The sequence below is a fragment of the Rhea pennata genome, chromosome 8 (assembly GCF_028389875.1).
Source record: "Rhea pennata isolate bPtePen1 chromosome 8, bPtePen1.pri, whole genome shotgun sequence".
In the NCBI taxonomy this organism is placed as follows: Eukaryota; Metazoa; Chordata; class Aves; order Rheiformes; family Rheidae; genus Rhea; species Rhea pennata.
The window spans coordinates 3,511,215-3,531,056 of record NC_084670.1 but is presented as its reverse complement, the minus strand read 5'-3'; the positions used below and the strand labels follow the sequence as shown (position 1 = coordinate 3,531,056).

Here is a 19,842-nt window from a genome sequence, read left to right as displayed (position 1 = left end):
TACTGAGACCTCCTTTCTCATTTCACACTCTTTTACATCTTTATTCTCACTCCTGGGAGGGCAGGGGAATTTCACTATGCAATTTTCCAGATCAGTAATTGAAGCACTGAGGCCAGATAAAAAGATACAAAAGGTTCCCATCTCTCAAATAATTCATTAATTCAGAGGCATATCTCTAAATATCTATTCAGCTTAGCCCAAAATGATTGCTTTATATGCATGAAGAAGCCTGTGGTAGAACAGGAGACCAAATCCAGTTCTCCTAATTCTTGTCTTAGTCACCTCCAACCTTACTCTCAGAAGAAATAAACAACAAAAGTCATCACAAGGGGGCGCGTGTTACCCAAACCGCTGGCCATTTCAAGCATTATTTTAGCAGAAGCACTCAGGCATTCTCAGAGTGATCAAAAGCAAGACCAGACAGGGTTTTTTTCCACTCTGACCCTTGCACAGGACATGCTAGAAGGCTGCCCTGAAAGATGTTCAAGCAAGAAGGTTCCATAAATAAGACATGACCACATATACACCAAAGCAGTCAAGTAACAAATAAATAGCCTGTTGATAGAACTTAGGAAAGGTGCAGAGATTTTACAGAACCAGTGAAGCATGCTGCAAACTGCAAATAGCTTTTTCCTTGGGGGCTCTTTGTCTGGAGCGCTTGATGTATAATATCCCACACCACAGAAGGATGCAAGTACTCATTGGGGATGGTAACTGTAGGTTTTTGAAAAAGGGGCCAGCACAGAATACATCTTTACTTACCTAGCTGTCCTCTGCTTCTTCGGACCATTTCCTGCCTTGCTCCTATGCTTCCCAGAATAGCTTCTTCAAGTTTAGCTCTCATGTCCTTTGACTTCTTGAATGTCAGACTGTTCATTCTTTCAAATACTTTCTTGCCCTGCAAGTTTCAAATGAGACAATGATGGAAGATTCTTTCAAACTGAGATACATTCAGAGGATTAATAAGTGAAAATATCTTTTTCTGTATGAAGAAAAATGGCAAGAAAGGAATACAGGTTTAGCTGCTAGCTAGATATCTACCCACACTTAAGCAACACTACAGGAAACTCAATCTGCTGAGCAGCAAAAATGTCCAAGAACTGCCCCCACTTCATGCAACAGTTCTCAGGTGAGTAGCAAGCAGCATATACTGCGTAAGAAGTGAAAGGAGGCAGAGGCAGTTGCATGGCTAAATAAATGTGGAAGAAGGCTAGAGATCTCATAGGGAAATGTATAGCCTCAGGATTATGAATACAGGCAATACTTAGGAGAGGGAAGGAAATGCCTTTTCAGAGATGTAAAAAGGATGGGAGTATAAAGTTTCTCTGCATGCTTTAGGAGGAATTTGAGGAGATTTAAACAATACAGCTGTACCTTGTACTCAAAGCAGGATACGCAGAGATAAAGCAAATCCAGTAGGCGATTGAGCTGCAGCACTGACAGGTCTGTGAACCATTTCTGCAGCACACTTTCATCTGCATTTTTGAGCACCCACAAGAGACAGATCAAGAGGCTACGGCTGGACTCTGTTGAGAAGGTGGAGTGTTGCCTTCCGCTCTGAACAGACAAGTCAAGACAGTTAGTTATACTAGGTTTCATGCCCAGACACTTCAGTCACCCCCAAGATCTGCATCAGCTACCACCCTGGGCTAAGTAATTACCAGACAGGAACAGAAGGTGAATAAATACTTTCACCATCAGGAGATACACATTTCTCTTTACCAACCCAACAGTTCAGTGAAGAACACAGATACTCAAGCCACAAGAATGAAACGCAGTAATACATCTGAAACCAAACTCATAATGTTAGGTGAATGACTTTCTTTTCAGCCAGCACCCCGAGAATGACTTTAATAACCTCCATTCAAGTCAACAATTAAGCAGAAAGACTCCATTCATTGATAGAAAGAAAGGAAAACTGGACAGGAATCCCACCAGTGGAGTTTTGTATACCTTTTGCTACTTTTGTAACTGTGCCATCATCCTCTCTTTTGTCCAAGTTCATTTCTCTCATGTATGTACTTAGGTCTCATCTAGACCAGTGTCTCACTTTGAGTGCACGTAATACCTGGAAAAATGGGGTCCTGATATAGAAGTAAAGGGAGGAAGAGGGAGTGAAGGAACAGTCTGCCTGCTACTGAAATCAGGGGGATTCCCTCCCTGGCACAGAGAGCAAGGGAAATGGACCATTTACGTTTTCAGCTATGTGGGATTTAGATGCAGCAGGAATCTTTGCTTAGGGCTTAGAATCTATAATGACCACTGCACTTCACAAAATTTTTATCAGATTTGTTTCAGAAAGAATCTTCATCAGCAAAGAGAATTCTTTCATTTTCTGTGCTTTGTTGACTTTTATCCCTGTTTGACATTTTGTCATACTCCCTCCAAGAAAGGCACAACTCCACGCAGATGTGATCTGTTCTGCCTTGTTTTTCACCTTCTGCCTCCCTGTGCAAAATGTAGCTGCAAGCTGATATCAGTCCCTACTGCTCACTGATCAGTCCTACAGGGCGTGCATGCGTAAATATTTGCTTATTGACACAGGCTGAGGGTCAAGGAATAGAGAGGGATAGCTTTGTACCGATGAGGTGAGTAGAAAACTGCTGGGCCGGGTGAGCTGAGGAACCGACGTTCCTGCAATGGCCATGGCAACTGTCTGGCTTATCATGCTTCCACCCTCGCTTTCATAATCATCAGCAGCAACACAGCTTGGCCTCCCTCGTTGATTGTGACTCTCTGCCAAGAAACACATGCATCCCATTTAATCCCCAAATTCAAAGTTTCTCTCCCCAGCCTCCCTCCACAGTGCTAATTTCACTGAACTGTCTGAGAAGGCAAACTAAAAAACATCACTCTCATATAGTACTGCAAGTAAATAGAACTGACTATTATCTGAAGTTACACAAAGCAACAGTAATAATTTTCAAAAGTGACCTAAACCACCTCCTAGAATCCTTCTGACCTTACTCTGCTTTGAATAGTTCACCCCAAATCTTTCCTTGGAGCTTTCACTGAACTCATTGAACTCAAAGGATTTAGATGAAGACTCCAAATTCCAAACTGTTCCAGATGATTCCCTTGCCCTGATATGTAACAACCCATGTCCACTGCTCTTCAGGACATTGTGTACAGCAGACCTGAAAAGCAGTGCTCGTTTTTCACTTCATGCAAACAAGTGGGTAAATGCAGCTTTTGACTGTCAGTTACTAAAGATACATTTTGCACGTGCAGTTAAGGAAATGGATGTGAAAACATGTAAAAGATACCACACTTCAGAAATAGTAACCATCCCATCCAATAGTAAAGGGTTTGGTTGTTTAATTTTAGAATAAAAGCAACCAAATCTTACGAGCAATTGAAAATATATTCAAAGCACGGAACATAAAATACCTGTAAAATCATAAAGCTGAGGCACGGTTTCCATGATCACGCCAATCAGAGGTAGATACAGCATAGCCACCCGGGCCTTTACCTGTGGGTCAGAGTACCGCGGATCCGAGTCGTGACTGGACAGTAAATTGTGTACCATATTGATGACCTTCTTATGCAATCCAAATAAACTGTTAAAAGAGAGTTGGGTCACACAGATTAGTTAATATCTTCAAAGCAAACGATACTTTGTAACTAAGTGGCTTCAAAAAAAATCTTGGCTTTTATTTTTAACTTGTCATAAACTGTCATTACACAGTATCCCTTGGTCTCCCACAAATTTTACAAATGTCTGGCTTTTACAAATTGGCCTGTAGCTTAGGAGTAATTTTGACTACACTATATAAAACGTACAAAAATCTTTTGCTGATGTGCATAATCAGACCCAATATAATGTGAAGGCTCTCACATTTTCAATTCAAGAACAAAGCTGCAACTCCTGGAATGCTGAGGTATCAAGTCTGCTGAAGAACATTTAAAAGAACTTGGGGAATATGGAAGACAGGAAGAGAAACTTGAGAGGACAGTGGGTTTAGTGAAACTATTCACAGCATTCCTTTTTGTTTCTATCTAACACTATTTACAGAGAGCAATAGTCTCTTAAGACAGAACATATCATTTATCAAATCATCAGGAAGTTTCTGCTTCACTTCCCTGAACCCACATGCAGTTATTCAACCACAACAGTAGACTACAGATCAATACTTCTAATTATAAAATTTCAGAGAAATAGAGGGGCAGAAGGAAAAAAAAAGAAAAAGAAAAAGAAAAAAGAAATGGCCTCCATTATTATGAAGATGCAGGAGGTGGCACAACCCAAATATTCTCTTTTGCAGGGCACCTTGCTTGAGCCTATTCCGTGCTCATGCCTTAAAAACGCAAACTCTGAATCTCCCAAGAGCTCACACTGCCCCTTTCAATTCCCTCAGCCATCACACAGAGGAAAAACTCTCACAGAGCAAATAGCATGTATGTCTGTAACTATTTGCTTCTGTAGGCAAACCAGCCCAATAAGGCAACTTTACCCCATGCATGAAGCAGCCAAGGAAGCTCATACATTATGCATTAGCAAAACATAAGCTTCGGTGTTCAGACCTGAGGTATTAAAACAAGTGCTGAATTTCAGGCAGTATCCACTTTACCTGAAAAGTAGAGTTGAGTTCTGGTTAAAAAAAAGGCGAGCATTTTTGACTGGATTGTCAAGGGGTTTAAAATGATTACAGAGATACCAGTAGAGGTTAGGAGGACATTAGCTAGCTGTAGCTACACTACTTTTCCTTATTTTTAATGAGGCTGTAATGAGATCCCACAGTTGCTTGTTTATGTTATCAATGAGACCCTAAACAACTAGGAAGAAGAAGCTTAATTACATGACTGCCTTGCTCAAATTAAGGTTCAGGGAAAATCCTTGAAGTGTTTTGAAGGAGAGACATTTAAGTTGGGTTTGTAATAGTTTAAAAGGAACTGTCTGGCAGGCCATGGAACCACTCCTACAGGGGAAATGCATTCAAACAAAGCAGTGTAGTTAAAGCCTAGGACTACGTGGGCTTCTTTTCATATCTTCCATAACAGAGTACGTACGCTGGTGGATGGATCCATATTAGAAAGGAGGAAAGATGATCCCCTAGTCTTCATGGCTGATAATACGATGAATCAATCTTGCTGCCCTCCAACCAGTCTCACTTTTACCTCAGCCCTGGCACGAATTTTTGCCTACATTGCACACTTCTGGAATACTGACTTTTTACACTGAATATGAGGGCCAAATTCTGATTTTCTCACTTGTGCTCTGTAACATCAGTCAATATGGGCAACACAGAAATTATGAAATGAGTAATAAAATTATTACTGATTAATAATCAAAGCATCACAGGATTGTTTGCTGAGAAATCTGTTGAGGATATAGCTGCTTGGACTCATTCTTTATTCATTTCTCCAACTGCCAAATTCAACTTGCTTGTTTCATCCACATGTTGACTCCTCTTTCAGCCATAAGTGCTTTGGAGGAGGACTGTCATTTATTGTGTGCAGCACCTAGCACACAGGAATTTAACTAAAGCATAATCTTTCAACACTAGAGTATTGCAAAGTCTTTTCTTTATCAAAATCTTTTCTTCACAAAACTCCCAATGGAATCCAAATAGCTCTTGTAAAATGTGTGAGCTAAAATTCAAGATACTCTGCTAATGGAACAAAAAAGAGTAAGAAGAGAAAACAATTAAAGTCTCAAGGCTCTGTATCACCTATCAAGATGCCAGGTAAACCTCTGACAATAAACAATTAGACAGGTATCCTACCTCACTCCTGCCACAGGACTACTCAAATAGAAAGAAGTTCTTTTTCCAAAGAGGAACATACTGGTGAAAACATTTTCGTAACAAGTAGGTCTGAGTCCTCTACTAATGATCTGCTAATAGTTCTATCTGACCTTTAAAACTCCTCTCAGGTAGGAAAGAACAGATTTGAACCCAGTGGTTTATTTTACATGGTGGATCTATCGGACATAAGCAGATTTCAGCTCAGGCTCAAACATGTATGTGTAATTAATTCCCACTCTACTTTCTCTTTCTGTTGCAATTCTTCTGACCAATCCCAAACATACATATCCCTGGCTGAGATTATCACGTGTGCTTGGCAAGAATGGAGCCACACACACATAGAGCAGGATACCAATTCAAAATAATCTTAAATTTCTATTGCTATTCCCCAAAAACATCTCTACATAGGCAAAGGTAGAAGACTGAGGCCTGAGAACAGTTAATGAGCTGCAACTGAGAAGTTATTCTGCAAAATCATAATGAATAAATGCATGACAGTGCAAGCTAAAATTCTCAACCAAAATTCAGGAGCTTTGATTAAAATGTATCTCCACAGTTGAACTGGTATCAAAGAATTTAGTGGCCTTTCTTTGTCTAGTCAGGGTTTGAGAGAGGAGCTGTCTCCAGTGGACACTAGTAAAATCACACTGATAGTTCCTCTGTGCAGCTGGGCACAGATTACCACCCAGATCCAGGGGAGAGCTCAGGAGATAGGTTAGATGAGAACAGAAAATGCGTGAAGAACAAAAGCAAATATGATTAGAGAAGAATTCAATTTCTAACCAGTGAGCAGGATGTGGCTATACTGCAGAAGAAGGAACTTCTGCAGACAGTGCGCATGGGCAAAGATTTGCTGCTTATTCTGTTTCTGGCCAAAGAAATGGGATTATACTGTGTTATCTAGGTATAAAGGAAAATATTTCAATTTATGGCAACACTTTCCTTTCCAACAGGAAACAATTAATGGAAATTCACACTCCTGGCATCTCTAAAGGGGCAGAATTACCTATGAATCATCAGCATTTGTTGACTTTGCTGATATTTCTGGGTCCATCCTTAGAAAAATGCCTTCAAGACAAGTTAGAAATGTAGAAGAAATCAGTAATTTCCATTGAAATGCATTTGAAAGGGGTAAGAGAGAATACAGCCCTAAATACAGTCTAAAGTAATAGACTGGAAGTCGGAAGTACAGGCCACTTTTCTACTTAAAAAAAAATTATTTGCTGCACAGACTGGGCAGGTCATCCACAAACTCTGCATGCTTGACTCCATTCCTGTTACCCATATAAGCCTCATCAACACATAATTTACATGTCTAAAAAGCTGGAAGGACCGCAGGAGGAATGCATTATAACATTTAGAACCCCACCAGCAGTAAATAATTCCTTAATGTTGAAAAATATTTTCATGTTACAATTGAGAAAAGCTACTTTTCTCTTAGAGCTCCAGAAATGAGCCGGTAGCCAGCTGGAGGCTCCACTAGGAATCCCTTCCCTTCCTTCTCAGTTGGAAAAATGCAACTGGAATCACATTTACAGAGTCAGGGCTAAGGAAGTAAAAAATACAAGCGGCAGGGAGAGAAAAGCATTCTTAGAGTTACAGAACCTGTATTATAGAACCTAGTTTTCCCAACTTCTCAGCTTATAAATTTAAAGCAACTCTGGCCACAATGTTGAACTTGTTTGGCATCCACCATTTACTTGGAATTGCAGAAAATGCTTGGGGAAAAAAATGTAAAGACTTACCCTTCTGCGTCAGGATCTAAAATGACAGCCAGTTCTGTTAACACAAGCCCAGCCAAATAATGCTGTTGGCGGAAAGGCACAGACAATTCAAACATATTTGCAATCTTCTGGTCTTGGACATTTGTGGAGAACCCAGAACTCTGTGAAAAAATGAGGTTTCAGAAGTTGCACAAAGAGACCCCTGAGAATACAGAGAATTAAAGCTTAAAAACTACTGTAGAAGTGCTGTCCACACTTAAAGACAATCTCATGTAAATCTTTTCCCTCCTTCCTTTGAATTTAGGCACATCTGCTTACATTACACACAAGCTTACTGACTCTTCCCTTAACTCTATTTGTCATTATTACCTTCTCACCTACAGGGGAGTACTTAGGGAAGTTAAGCCAAATAACCTTTGAAAGTGGATTACTTAGACTTTTAACACAGGTATGGATGCTGCCATTCAGGCTTAAGATGGCTTTAATTTGATTTAGTTTACTTAATTTTGGAATTAATTAATCCACTTGAATGGCACACTTGTTAAATCAAATTACTTTTTCTGAGCAGACTAGGACTAACTTACTGTGAGGAGAAAGCATCTTGTTTTGTGAGAAAAAGGTAAAATCGGCCAAAGTCTTTTCTATAATGCCTCATTTACGTTCATGCATTTGTCCAGTAGAGGAGGAAGCTAGGTCCCTAGGGACAGAAGAGTGTGTGGACACTACAAAAAGAATACTGGCCTTCTTTTTTCAATAATAAGAGAGGTCTCATAAGATTTAAGCCTCAGAACAAAGCTCAACTTGCATACATGTAAAATCAACACATAAAATCCTTGTCACAGAGTACCTGAGAAGTTGCTGAAGACACAGATGGTGATGGAGATGCAGGTGGTGTGAGCAAGCTGCAGGGCAAATTCAAAGTGACATAGTGCTCATGGCTGCAGATGATGCGAAGAAAGTCCAGTCTCAAAGATGCTAGGTTACTTGGATTTGTTAAGGAATAGAGCTTTGAAGACACCTGGCAAGTGCAACCCATAAAACTCCAGTTAGCACCAAAACACATTATAAACGCAGCACCTGTCCCACCACTGCTCTCAAAAAACTCTTCCACAGCAACAGTACCCAAACTAAAGAGTTTCATGCCATTAAACAGTCATATACACATTCCTTCTTTGAGCTACAGATTATAATGAGAGGAGCCGTATACCTCAACCACCAGCATGATATCAACACAAGAAGTATGTAACAGCCATATTTACATAAGCAAATTAAGAACCATGTATTTGACGCATGATATCTATGTCCTATTGATTTCAGCAGGGAGTGGTCAGAATCAGGCTTGTACACCTTGTGATGGGTTAACAGATCAAAGATGCAGGTTAGCTAATCACAGAGTAGGCAACAAAGTTCAAAGGTTACTGCTGTTCTTGCCCCTTTCTATAAAATGCTAGACTCTACAGCAGAGTCGAAACTTTGTGATTCAAGGTGGTTCCCTGCTACTGTGCTGCAAAGACACCTTCAAGGCATAATGCAGAAATCCTCCTTGTGGGAAATGAGACATTGCTGTCAGCTGCTCAAGATGGAAAGAGTTTGATGAGCAATATGGTCATACAAGGAGAGACCCATTGACAAATCACGACAGTTTGGCATCCCCCTAACACAACTTCCTTCTAACTTTTGGTTAAATGATGGTGATGAGCAGATGAAAAATTCTTTCCTTCCCTTGGCACGTCCATTTGCTTCAAAGGAATTACTCCTAATCCACATATAAGAGTGCAATCAGAGGGGCATAAATGCTAAACCACTACTGAGAACACCATGCTTTCTATAAAAAGACCTGGATAGCAGAACTCTGTCTCTGCCGCCTGTCCACAGGAAATTACAGAAATAGGCTACGCTATGGCTCACAGCTAATTCACTCTATTTATCTGCATTCACCTGTTTGTAGCAGGTCTTGATAAGGACAAAGACAAACCCTCTGTCCATGATAGACAACAGATCATTGAGGAAAAATGCAAGACTCGTGTTGAGCCTTTCGACCATTTCTGTATCCTAGAGAGAAGGGAGAAAAAAAACAGGAAAGAAAATGAGAAGAACATTGTATGGTAATATGGTAATACTAAAGGTTCAAATGACAAATCCTGGCCTAGGCACCAGCACAGAAGATACTTGCGCTCTGGTGCCTGAGCAGTGACCTGGGTTAAGTTTAATTGTTGGTTATTACCTTCTGAAACCGAGAGACTATATCACCGGCAATTGTGCTGACCAAAGCAGTTACATCATCCATGAAACGCTCAGGAAAGCGATTCTTTCTTGGAGCATCCAGTTTGTCAGCAAAATACAAATGATGTACCATGCTCTTCACCTACAGGAATATAAATTACAATAGTGTCACTTGTAGAAATGAAGGTGAAGGGAAGCATGGTTGTTTTTTAAAACACAGCACTGTGTTTTAAACCGAATTTTAAGTCAATAAGCAAGATGTTTCCAGTTTGCTCACCATCAGTTCAAAGAAGAACCAGGCCTGCTGCAGGGCTGCCTCCCGCACACTCCCACTGCACACGACCCACTGCAAGGCCAGCTCTTCATGAAAAAGCTACACAGATTCAAATTCAGAGTTAGCCTGAGTCTCAAATCAGCTCACAAAAACAGTCTGCATGAGAAATGGTAGCTCAGTCCATGGAAAGTATGGCAAACAATGACGTTAAGCAAAATAAAAAGTAGAAACATGTCAGCAGTGGTGACACCTCTTAAAGAAACCCCCAACTAACAATGAAGGACAATGTTATGATATGTGATGTGAGAAATGCTTCACAGAATCTTGATCCAAAATTGAATTTCAAGTGTCAAAAGAATTTCCCAACCACCCCCAAAAGAAGCTTGGTGCTCAAATGAGTTTATTTTAGAAGTCTACCTTTCTGCCTGGTCTGATTTTTGCAGGAAAAAGGAGTAAAAAGTGGACACATAAAGCGATTTGTACAAGATACATTTACTGTCAAAAAGGATTTAACACAGTAGGAAAAAAAAAAAAGTGGGGATAAGAACCAGCTTCTGGATTTCTTTTCCCAAGAAAACTGTACCACAGACTTAAGTTGTCAGTGATCACATTTTTGTTACTCAAAAAGTCAAGACATTTTGTCTTTCAGATTTTGTTTAGTAGAATCTCATCCCATTTAAGAGAGTGCACTTCCAAAGTAACTCCCATTCACTTCCCGGAGTAACTCTGGATTAACACCTATGTAACTGAGGTCAGAACACATCTGTAATGCTAACCATCTAATGCATTATAATTTTGCACACAAGAGTATATCACGCACATGTCCAGACAGTGCTATTCATATTTTCTGGAAAGCCAGTAATAAATTGGTTCCAAATAGTATGAACATTAAACCAGACAAGCTACCCCTGATCATTTTATTCTTCCCAATTGAACTTTGTCAGAATATTTCACATTCACTACAGTTTGGATATTCAGAGGTGCTCAGCAGCAGCAGCAGTTCCTAATGACCTCGGAAAAAATAGGGCTATAAATAAAAAAATAGTTTGCATCATGGTTTTTGACCTCCCTGCCCCACAATATCAATTGTCTTCACTGAAATCTACCTTTTTAGTTGGTAATCGTCCTGTTAATGTTTGTAAGAAACTTGACGTCTCAGTGTGCGAAGACATACGATTACAACTTCGATCCGTAGCCTATGGAGTGGAGATGAATGAATGATGACAGGACATTAAAGTTTGCTGTGGATGGGTTTTGCAGCTCAAGGACAATGTACGTTTACAAAAATACTGTTCCAACTGTAGGCTTTTTACTGTCTTTACACCTTTTTATGCATTCTCAAACTTTTACTCATTCATAGATCAGGTTTAAACAAAATGACAACACTTTTTATTATTCTAAGACACATAAGCTGTTTAAATAGCTCCATGTTCTTATGCACAAAAACACTTAATGCTGCAAAGCATGAAACTTTTCCATAATTATATTTTATCAACATGCATATATCAGGAAAGTAATACTTCTAACTTTCAGTGCCATACCTCTCAACTAAGCAGGGAGAAAAGACGTGGGGATGTGACAGTGACACCGGTATTAGCACACAGAATGAGAAAATTACTGAAGTTATTCCTATTTCTGACAAAAATAATTTGCCGTGAGTGCGAGTGAACTCGGACTGAGTATTTCCAGAAAGCTGGTAAATTTGAAAGGAAGTACAGTTGAGAGGTATGTTCAAGGTGACCATGCAGAGCAATGCAGCAGGCAATAGGGGCTAAGTAAGTTAAGTCTTTCTCACTGAAACTGCTTTAAGTTTTCATACTTTGCAACACAGAACAGGTAAAATTGGACCTAGCAAGTCAGTGGTTCCAGCACTTAAATTTACATGTTTTAAGAGAGAATTTTACATGTGTATCAATTTTGGTTTAATGATATTCCACTCAAACATACATGAAGGATTACTTGAATATGAATACTAAATGTTTGATGAAAATGGCAAAATGGTTCACAACATTAAAAGAAAGCTAACATGGACAAAACTATGAAGCGGTGATTAATGTTCCCATTAGAAATGTTTCTTCTGAAGTTGAAATTAATATTAAAAAACAGAGAGAAAAAGCAGAGGAGAGAGATGGGGGGGGGGAGAGAGAGAGAAGAGGAGAGAGGAGAGAAGTAATCACAGCATTTACATTTCACAGACCAGCAACCACCCAAATGAAAGAAGTGGTCACACATTTTGAGGCTTTTCATGCAGTGCAGTGAGGTGGTAGGGGAGAAGATGCTAATTTATACAATAAAACTCACAATTTTTTCAAGGATTGAAAAAAAATAAAAGAAAAGCAAACCATCAAAATTAGAGTATACACTGAAAAGAAGATACTCTATAGGGAAACATCAGGGAAAACAAAGCCAGAAAAACCTCTACTGAAGACACCACCTGTGTTGACTCTGCACTTGGGCTGGGGTTGGATCCCCATGGGGCTGCTTTTGGACCACCAGTGTTTACCCAGGAATTGGAGCGGTCTAAACCCTGGGCATGTAATAGAAAGCAGTTGGGAAAGGAAAGAAATATATTATATGTTGCATGCCATACAGTAGTCAAATTTTAGTCCTTTAAAGCAAACAAACTGGGTACACTGCAAACACATCATCAATTAGTATTGTTAAAGCAATCTGAATTCTCAGGTATTTGTTGAGAAATTTTAGTCTAGAGGATTATTTTATCATATCTCATCTCACACACACATAATCACATTAATATGGTCAATGGCTCTAGTTCAGCCTGTCCTACCTGTAATGTTTGATATTCAAAAACTATCCTCATCTTGAGAAAAATCCCACTTTCACTTCAATTTTAATCCAGTCACTTCAGTAGATGGAGCTAGTTAAGATTTACAACAATGTGAAAGAGGAAAACTGATGCACTGATATGGAAACCACATAGGAGGTGAGGTTCCCAACACTTTTGATGTAGATTACCTGTTAGCCCACAGTTTCTAAGCTCTACAAGTGCTACAGAAAGAATTAGAAACTTTGAAGAGAATGTCAGCTCTCACAGAGTTTCCTATTCATGGAATAAAAATCCAGGACTCTTGGCAGAGTTAACCCTGTGGAAAAGACTTCACACAGATATTTGGACATTTTCTCTGAGCAGTGTGGCACACAGAAGAAAGAGGAAATATCTTTTCCAGAACCTGCTTTTCAAGAGAAAATATTTTTTAAAACTCCTGCTTCTTGAAAGCTTGATCTAATTTATACTCCAAATTCTACACTTGCAATGAATCATGTCTGCAAAATTACTCTGGATCCTCCTCTCTATCCTCTCCCTTCTCCTCTCAAGACACTCAGAAACAAGAAAAGGAAAAAAATCCAATTTGCTTGTCACCTAAGCTGCTCCAAAGTCAGAAATTTTCAGTGGAATGCAATGGATTCCATGAGTCCCATGAACCAGATCCAATGGACTCAATTTTGAAATGCTACAAGCAAATAGCATTTTCTTATAAATTTCACAAATTGGTTTCAACTCTCACCTTAGAGAACGTCCGTTCTAGTTTCTGTGCCAGCCTAGGGCTTTCCCCCAGTACATGCATGAAATGTGCAGCCCACTTCATTGCAGAGATTCTCATCAACTGCAAAGTCCACTAAAACCAACAGTCTATTTCTCTCAACAAATAAAAATTCAGCCACAGGTTGAACCCAGGTTGAGATCACTAACCTAGGATTTAAACCTTTAATCCACTGAGCTATCCCCTATGTAGAGTACAGCATTATAGCATAATTTTGCTTAAGATATCCAATAAAAAAAATACCGAACACAGAGAGAGTGTTTTCATCTCAGTTACTTTTTAGAAGAAACAAATCAAAGCTCTCTGCCTTGCTCAGACACATAAACATGCTTGATTTTGCTCCAAGTGAGTTAAAGTCAAAAGGACTCGGCAGAATACAGAACTAAGCTCATGTTTTGCAAAATTAGGCCTAACTGAAAATGCCCTTTTATCACTCACGTCTGCTCACATGCTTTTTAATCATGTCATTGAACTGGTCCTGAGTATAAAATTCACCGCATACAATGTCGGCAGGAGCAAGAATCGCTTTGTAAAAAATCTGGAGAGACTCTCCTTTCTCCCCTCCATCAAAAGTAAAGAGTACAAGAGCTTCTTGCATATCAGAGTAACTTCAAAGTTCACCAAATTCCTAGTAAATGCTGTTCAGTTTCTGGGGTTTAACCCTGCTGCTGGATCTGTACAGCAGGTACATGTACGTAACCCCGGTATGGGAAAATCCACATTCAGAGCAATAGAACTGCACAATCTTTTCTGTTTCTTCCCAACACATCTCCAGTATTTTAGGAACACTAAGAGTGTAAAATCTCATCGTAGCTCTTTTTAGACACTTAACAGATTTGCTTTAGTAGGTAAAAAAAATTTACATGGCCACATTCAAAAATGAAAGCAAAATAAGTGACAGACTTAGAAGATTACAATACATTTGCATAATAGAGGTGGTTTTAAGTCCTGTAAAAGGGATGACTATTTGGATTTTCAGAATTAAGTAAAAAGCTCATAGCAGTGACTTAAAAGTAAATTTTCCAAAATTATCAAATATCTTACACTACAACAAAAAACAATAAAAGACGGGACTCCAAAGACTTCTATCAAACAAATATTATTTGTTCTTTTAAAAACAAGAAAGCTTCCCATGGCAGAGTCTAATTTGAAGTGCAGGTTCCCTATTTGGGAATATGTGCTTAGATCATTACTTGGAGAAACAGAATACAAAATTTTACACCCTCATATTAATTTCACATCTCAAGAAGTTTCTCATACATGTCTATTGACTTCAACAAGGAGAAATAATCACATTTAACTAAAAATCTGTATATTCAAACTGAGGCTACTATCTTGATACTCAGACTATCTTAAGGAAACTTTCCTATTAACTGTTATCCATGCATTAAAAAAAAAAAAAAAAATCCCTCCAGAAGAAAATCTCTCTTCATTTTCCATTGTGACATTATTCACTAAGCCACCACATGTTACACTTCTGATAACCTGTGTAAATTCAATATGCACATTAGTGCCTATGGCATTTCACAAAAGGTCATAGTTGTTTAAGTAGCAAGATATCAAAGCAGTCTTAAAATACTTTAAAGTCTTCTAAGTCTACACTTTGATCTAAGAAATAACGATTTGCCTACCACACTTCTTCAGCCTCCTATTTGATGCGCAAATCATGTCATTATTCGTTTAAAATTGGCGACCTCATTCTCAAACTATCTTTCTCTTGCTCTTGTAAAACACAAGGTCTGGCTGGCCTGCTGACTTTACTGACAAATTTGCTTCACTGACTTTCCAGAGGATGGATGTAAAAATTCTCTGGAAGGGCCCAGGAAGTAATCTATGCTGGCAGGTGGGAAGGTGTTTTCCTTTGTGTAAATGATCACAATTTAAAAATAGGTATATATAAAAAAATCCAAACACTAAACAAAGAAAGGCGCTCTTCTCCAGTAAGGGATTTACCAAAATGGAAGGTTTGGCCTGGCTCATTCCACCTATTTTAGGCACAAAATTGAAGTGCTCAGACTGGGACTGTAGTAACCCTGTGTTCTCTGCAATCAGTGGAGAGGGACAGGCATTTCAGAAGGCAATTCAGATCTTATGTGGCATAAATTACCTGTTGAGGAGCTTTTTTTCTCTCTACTGATTACACAGGAAGCCCAGCAACTATGCTCCCAGAACAGACAACACATCTGAGGTTAGGTGGCATGAACCTAGTCTCTAGCTATAAATACGTATGTGCATATACAGAGCATCTAACAGCTGATTTAAGACCACTGATTTGTCCACATCTCTGGAAGGTCACTTTTAGCGAGCAATAAAGATGTGGGGAGTCAGAGTGGGTATGGAATTAGCACACTGTAAATTCATGTCACAGCTCAGCTGGCCAGACTATGCCTCACTTTCTAATCATCTGAAATCTTATCTGGAGCATGCAGGGACTAGGATTACTGCCTGCTGTGTGAACATACCTGCTCTGGGTGTAAGTAGTACAGAAAGCATTTGAGCAGCTGTTAGTGCTGAATGCAGAAGAGAAGAGAGAGTTTTGGCTTGGAAGGTAAGATTGGGATCACAAGGTGACAAGGCAAGCGATGCAAGGTTTGGAGAGACATAACAACTGGTAAGAGGATACAGCTGCTGGCCACATGAAAAGTGAGGTGGTAAAACCACTTTTACTCTGCTAGTCTTGGGAAGACAAGTCCACAAGGACTCTTGCCCCTAGCCACTACACTTGTGAAAGTAACACTGGCAGGCTGGTGTCTAACAAGTCAAAGGGAGAGAAGTCACAAATTTCAGAGTGGAGTTCCAAATATGTTATCAGAACTATCAGGAAAAGCCTGAGAGGGGGCCATAACTGAGGACTTCTTTTAATAGGAAAAAAACACTAAATCTTCCCCATTATTTCTTTAAAGAATAAATAAAAGATGCTGAAGTTCCTGCAAGACCCTCAGGACTGCATTCATACCTTACTGCCAATGATGGAGCGAACTTCATCATCTGGTGAGGTGGGGGTCCCAGATATATCTGGGTTGCTGTTGCTGAGACTCCGTGAGCGGTTCAAGTTAAGGCTTGCTGGTCGGACAGCAGATCGAGCCATGGTGGCATAATGCACTGATCCCCCTAAGCCACCAGGACCTACAGGGTCATACGAAAGAACATCCTGTCACACCATCAAACCCATGCTGCTTGAACCCATGCTGCTCTGCCCCACTCTGCTGCAATAAAGCCCTTGCACAGCTGTCCGGTTTGTAAGAAAATCTTTCAATGAATTAATGTAGCTGTAACACCTCTCGTGATTTCCCCTGCCTGGCTCTTCAAAGGAGGGCAAGCAGCTAGGAGAAAGGGATGGGATTAAAATGCTATTTTTCAGTGATCTGTGGGAAGCAGAAAACTCTCTGTAGATTTAGAGATATTTTCTGAGCTAAAGGGATTATTTGCCAGACCCCAGACTGGAAAACCACGGAAGAATCAGGCACAGTTCAAAGTACACAACCATCCCAAGCCCCTCAGAGGTTTTCCACTCCAAGTAAGAAACAAATTATGTGAACAGTCTTTCCAAAACTAATTTTCACATCATTCTTTCATTCACATCATTTTTCCCCCATGCAGATATATTCCCTGCACTGCAGCCTTATTCTCCCTGTGGGGTGGGATTAATCTGTCTCCTTCCTCCATCCAGACACCAATTTTCAAGTATTTCAGGCTCCTTTGCCACTATATAAACTTTTTCTGGAACTGGCTAAAAATTCAAAAGTAATATTGAAGGAAACTGGCAGGCAGGACAAGCCAAGACTATACTGCATCCACCTACTTGCCACAGAAAATCAAGCTAAAAACAGTATTTTACCATAATATAGCCTCTTGCACTTTTGACAGTGACATAGTAACTTAAGACTATCAAACAGTTAAATCTCTGACATTGCTAACTCTAATTAAATTCATCTTGTGAACAGCTACACTGGATCATAAGGGAAGTTAATAACAGGGCTTGGCATGGAACCAACAGCTGGAGTTCAGCACACCTGGCCAGCAAGTGCTTTCTGCTTGCTTGTAACAAAGTGTGACAAGAAAAAGAATAAAAAAAGAACTACCTGGTGATGGTGAATTGGGATAGGTATTTGGTAGGCGAAAAACATAATAAATATAGGAAGCAAGAAGGCTGTTTCTGCCGTGCTGGTCCTGGTTTCCATCCAAGTTTTTGTGAAGTCTGTTTATAATTGATGCCATTGCTTCAAAAGATGCTTGGCCCAGGTTAACTGAAAGTAGTAAGCGAGGAGTTTATTTTAGACTTCAGCAGTAATCATGATCAAAACTTAAATGTGCATTTCATCTACCTTCAATATTATAAGCAGTGAAGCCTGTTAGAGTATAGCAAGCTTTTCTCAAAAAACATCTGCACTGGTATTTGGACCAGGTCTAATAAACTGAACAAGAAGTGTTTCAGGGATAAGTTTCCACTTTGTTAATAACAAATTAAATGAACTTAGGTTCAATTTCTGGAATCATCTGAACTCTAGCCACCAACCAGAATGGTAGCAAGATCAAGACCTTGCTTAACTGATGGATAAAATACTTTGAATATTCACCATATTTTTCTCAGTTAAATATTTCCTTCATTTAAGTTTCAGCTGAAATACAGAGTCTATCAAAAAGAACAATCCTATTCTGTGTCTGAAAACAATCCGTTTAAAAATGAGTACAGAAAACCAGACACAGACTTGGGGTAATTACTCTAAACAAATTAGAGATAAAGCGGATTGGCAGCTGGAGACCGCAAATCTTAGTTACGCAAAAGCTGGACACTAATGTCTTGAATCTTTTTTCAGAAAAACTAAACCAAACCAGAACACTTAAAGAGTGAAAGAGCTTTCAGATAAAAAGTAAGCAAATTTTTTTCCCATAAACTGCCTCTTCCATAGTTTGTACTTCGAAAGATGAGTTACACTTGGAAACTACAGTCCTTTTAGGTGACAAGAATCTCAAAATCAGCATTATTGCAAACACACTGCCAAGAACTCACTTCTCAATTTTCAAGTCTCTCTCCTTGATAGTCTCCTTGAGGTCTCTTAATCACCTCCTACAAGACATGCTGATGCACAGCACTGCTAAGATGACTTCGTGCACAAATCCCACTGATTTTCAAAGGATGATGTCAATATATTCCAAACCACACATTCATTCCAGGTCCCCCAGAAATCTGATGTAACTTGTCTTACAAAGTTCACCACACCAGTATAGTTTGCTTTCCTCTCTGGTGTGTTGAAAGAACAAACCAGTTACTTTTCCACCAGTGTCTGAAGTGCCTTCCTTACTGATAAGTTTCATTAAATGCTCAGTTATACCGTTTAAGCATAGCCCATAACAGGGAACAAAAGGAGGGATTACTCATGCTGATTGAATCAGATCCACAATAGTTACAGGAACATACAGCACCTGTATTTTATCTTACCTACTCCAAGATTTTCCAAGGCGACTGGTGAAGCTGCAAATCTTGATTTCTAAGTGTCAGTATGGATACACCTTAATGGGTTCCAATGCTAATAAAGTGCTGAGCATCCAACTCCTGAAGTTCAGGCCAACTTCTAGTGTCTCAACTTGGATACTCAAATTGTAAGTCATTCTTGAAAATGTTAAATATTGCTCCTGTGTATATCACCACTGATCTGGATGCCAGCATGTTTTATTTTGAAGTATAGTATATAAGTAATACCAAAAATAAAGCATAAAAATTGACCTTTTTATGTCTACATATATACAATATATTTTTTGTAATTCTCTATAAAACTTAAATAGAATACCTATTTGGCCTGCAATGACAGGAGGTCTTACTACCAGAAGAATCAGTTTGTCAAGCAGGAGATGAAGAAATCGCACTACCGGCTCCAGTTGAGAGGAATTTAAAGCTGAAATGCTGCTCTTCAGTTCATTTTCCAAGTTGTTTTCCATAATTCTCATGTCTCCTATTCGCACAGGGAACATGTGCTCATCCAGAGCATGGACAAGTGCAAAGAACTTGTCAAGATAAGGGTCCTATACACAAGTAAAAATGAACAATCAGCAAGAAGCTCCCAAAGCAACTCTGCTTTCTGTGGATTTGTGGCCTTCTGTTTGGCCATTCAATGTTACAAAATTAGCAGGAACTCAACATCCTTCAGAGCTCTGCCCATATGTCTAATCAGCCAATGGTTCAAAAGTTGTCAAGGCAAACTAGCAGTTTCCACAGACTGTGACTGACTATAAGAACTGTCTATTCTTAGAAAAACAGATAGTTCACTAAAATCATGTTACCAATTACAGCACAAATGAAATATATATGAAGT

The 19,842-nt window shown here is 39.3% G+C and overlaps 1 protein-coding gene across 9 annotated transcripts in view; it reads right to left on the bottom strand.

Annotated features, from left to right (window-relative positions):
• Nucleotides 1–19,842, bottom strand: part of DOCK7 (dedicator of cytokinesis 7) — a 109,557-nt gene that overhangs the window by 26,466 nt on the left and 63,249 nt on the right. For 6 of the 9 annotated variants that reach the window (XM_062581973.1, XM_062581974.1, XM_062581975.1 and 3 more), the window contains exons 20-32: nt 19,321–19,552; nt 17,614–17,778; nt 16,488–16,657; nt 11,075–11,164; nt 9,972–10,067; nt 9,696–9,836; nt 9,410–9,523; nt 8,319–8,489; nt 7,493–7,632; nt 3,391–3,560; nt 2,582–2,736; nt 1,375–1,557; nt 763–898 (exon numbers count right to left, since the gene is read on the bottom strand). In XM_062581973.1, coding sequence (XP_062437957.1) covers nt 763–898; nt 1,375–1,557; nt 2,582–2,736; nt 3,391–3,560; nt 7,493–7,632; nt 8,319–8,489; nt 9,410–9,523; nt 9,696–9,836; nt 9,972–10,067; nt 11,075–11,164; nt 16,488–16,657; nt 17,614–17,778; nt 19,321–19,552 — 1,963 coding nt within the window. Of the gene's footprint in view, nt 1–762; nt 899–1,374; nt 1,558–2,581; nt 2,737–3,390; nt 3,561–7,492; nt 7,633–8,318; nt 8,490–9,409; nt 9,524–9,695; nt 9,837–9,971; nt 10,068–11,074; nt 11,165–12,402; nt 12,496–16,487; nt 16,658–17,613; nt 17,779–19,320; nt 19,553–19,842 lie in introns of all 9 variants that reach the window. The other 3 variants (XM_062581982.1, XM_062581980.1, XM_062581981.1) reach the window with 1 other exon arrangement.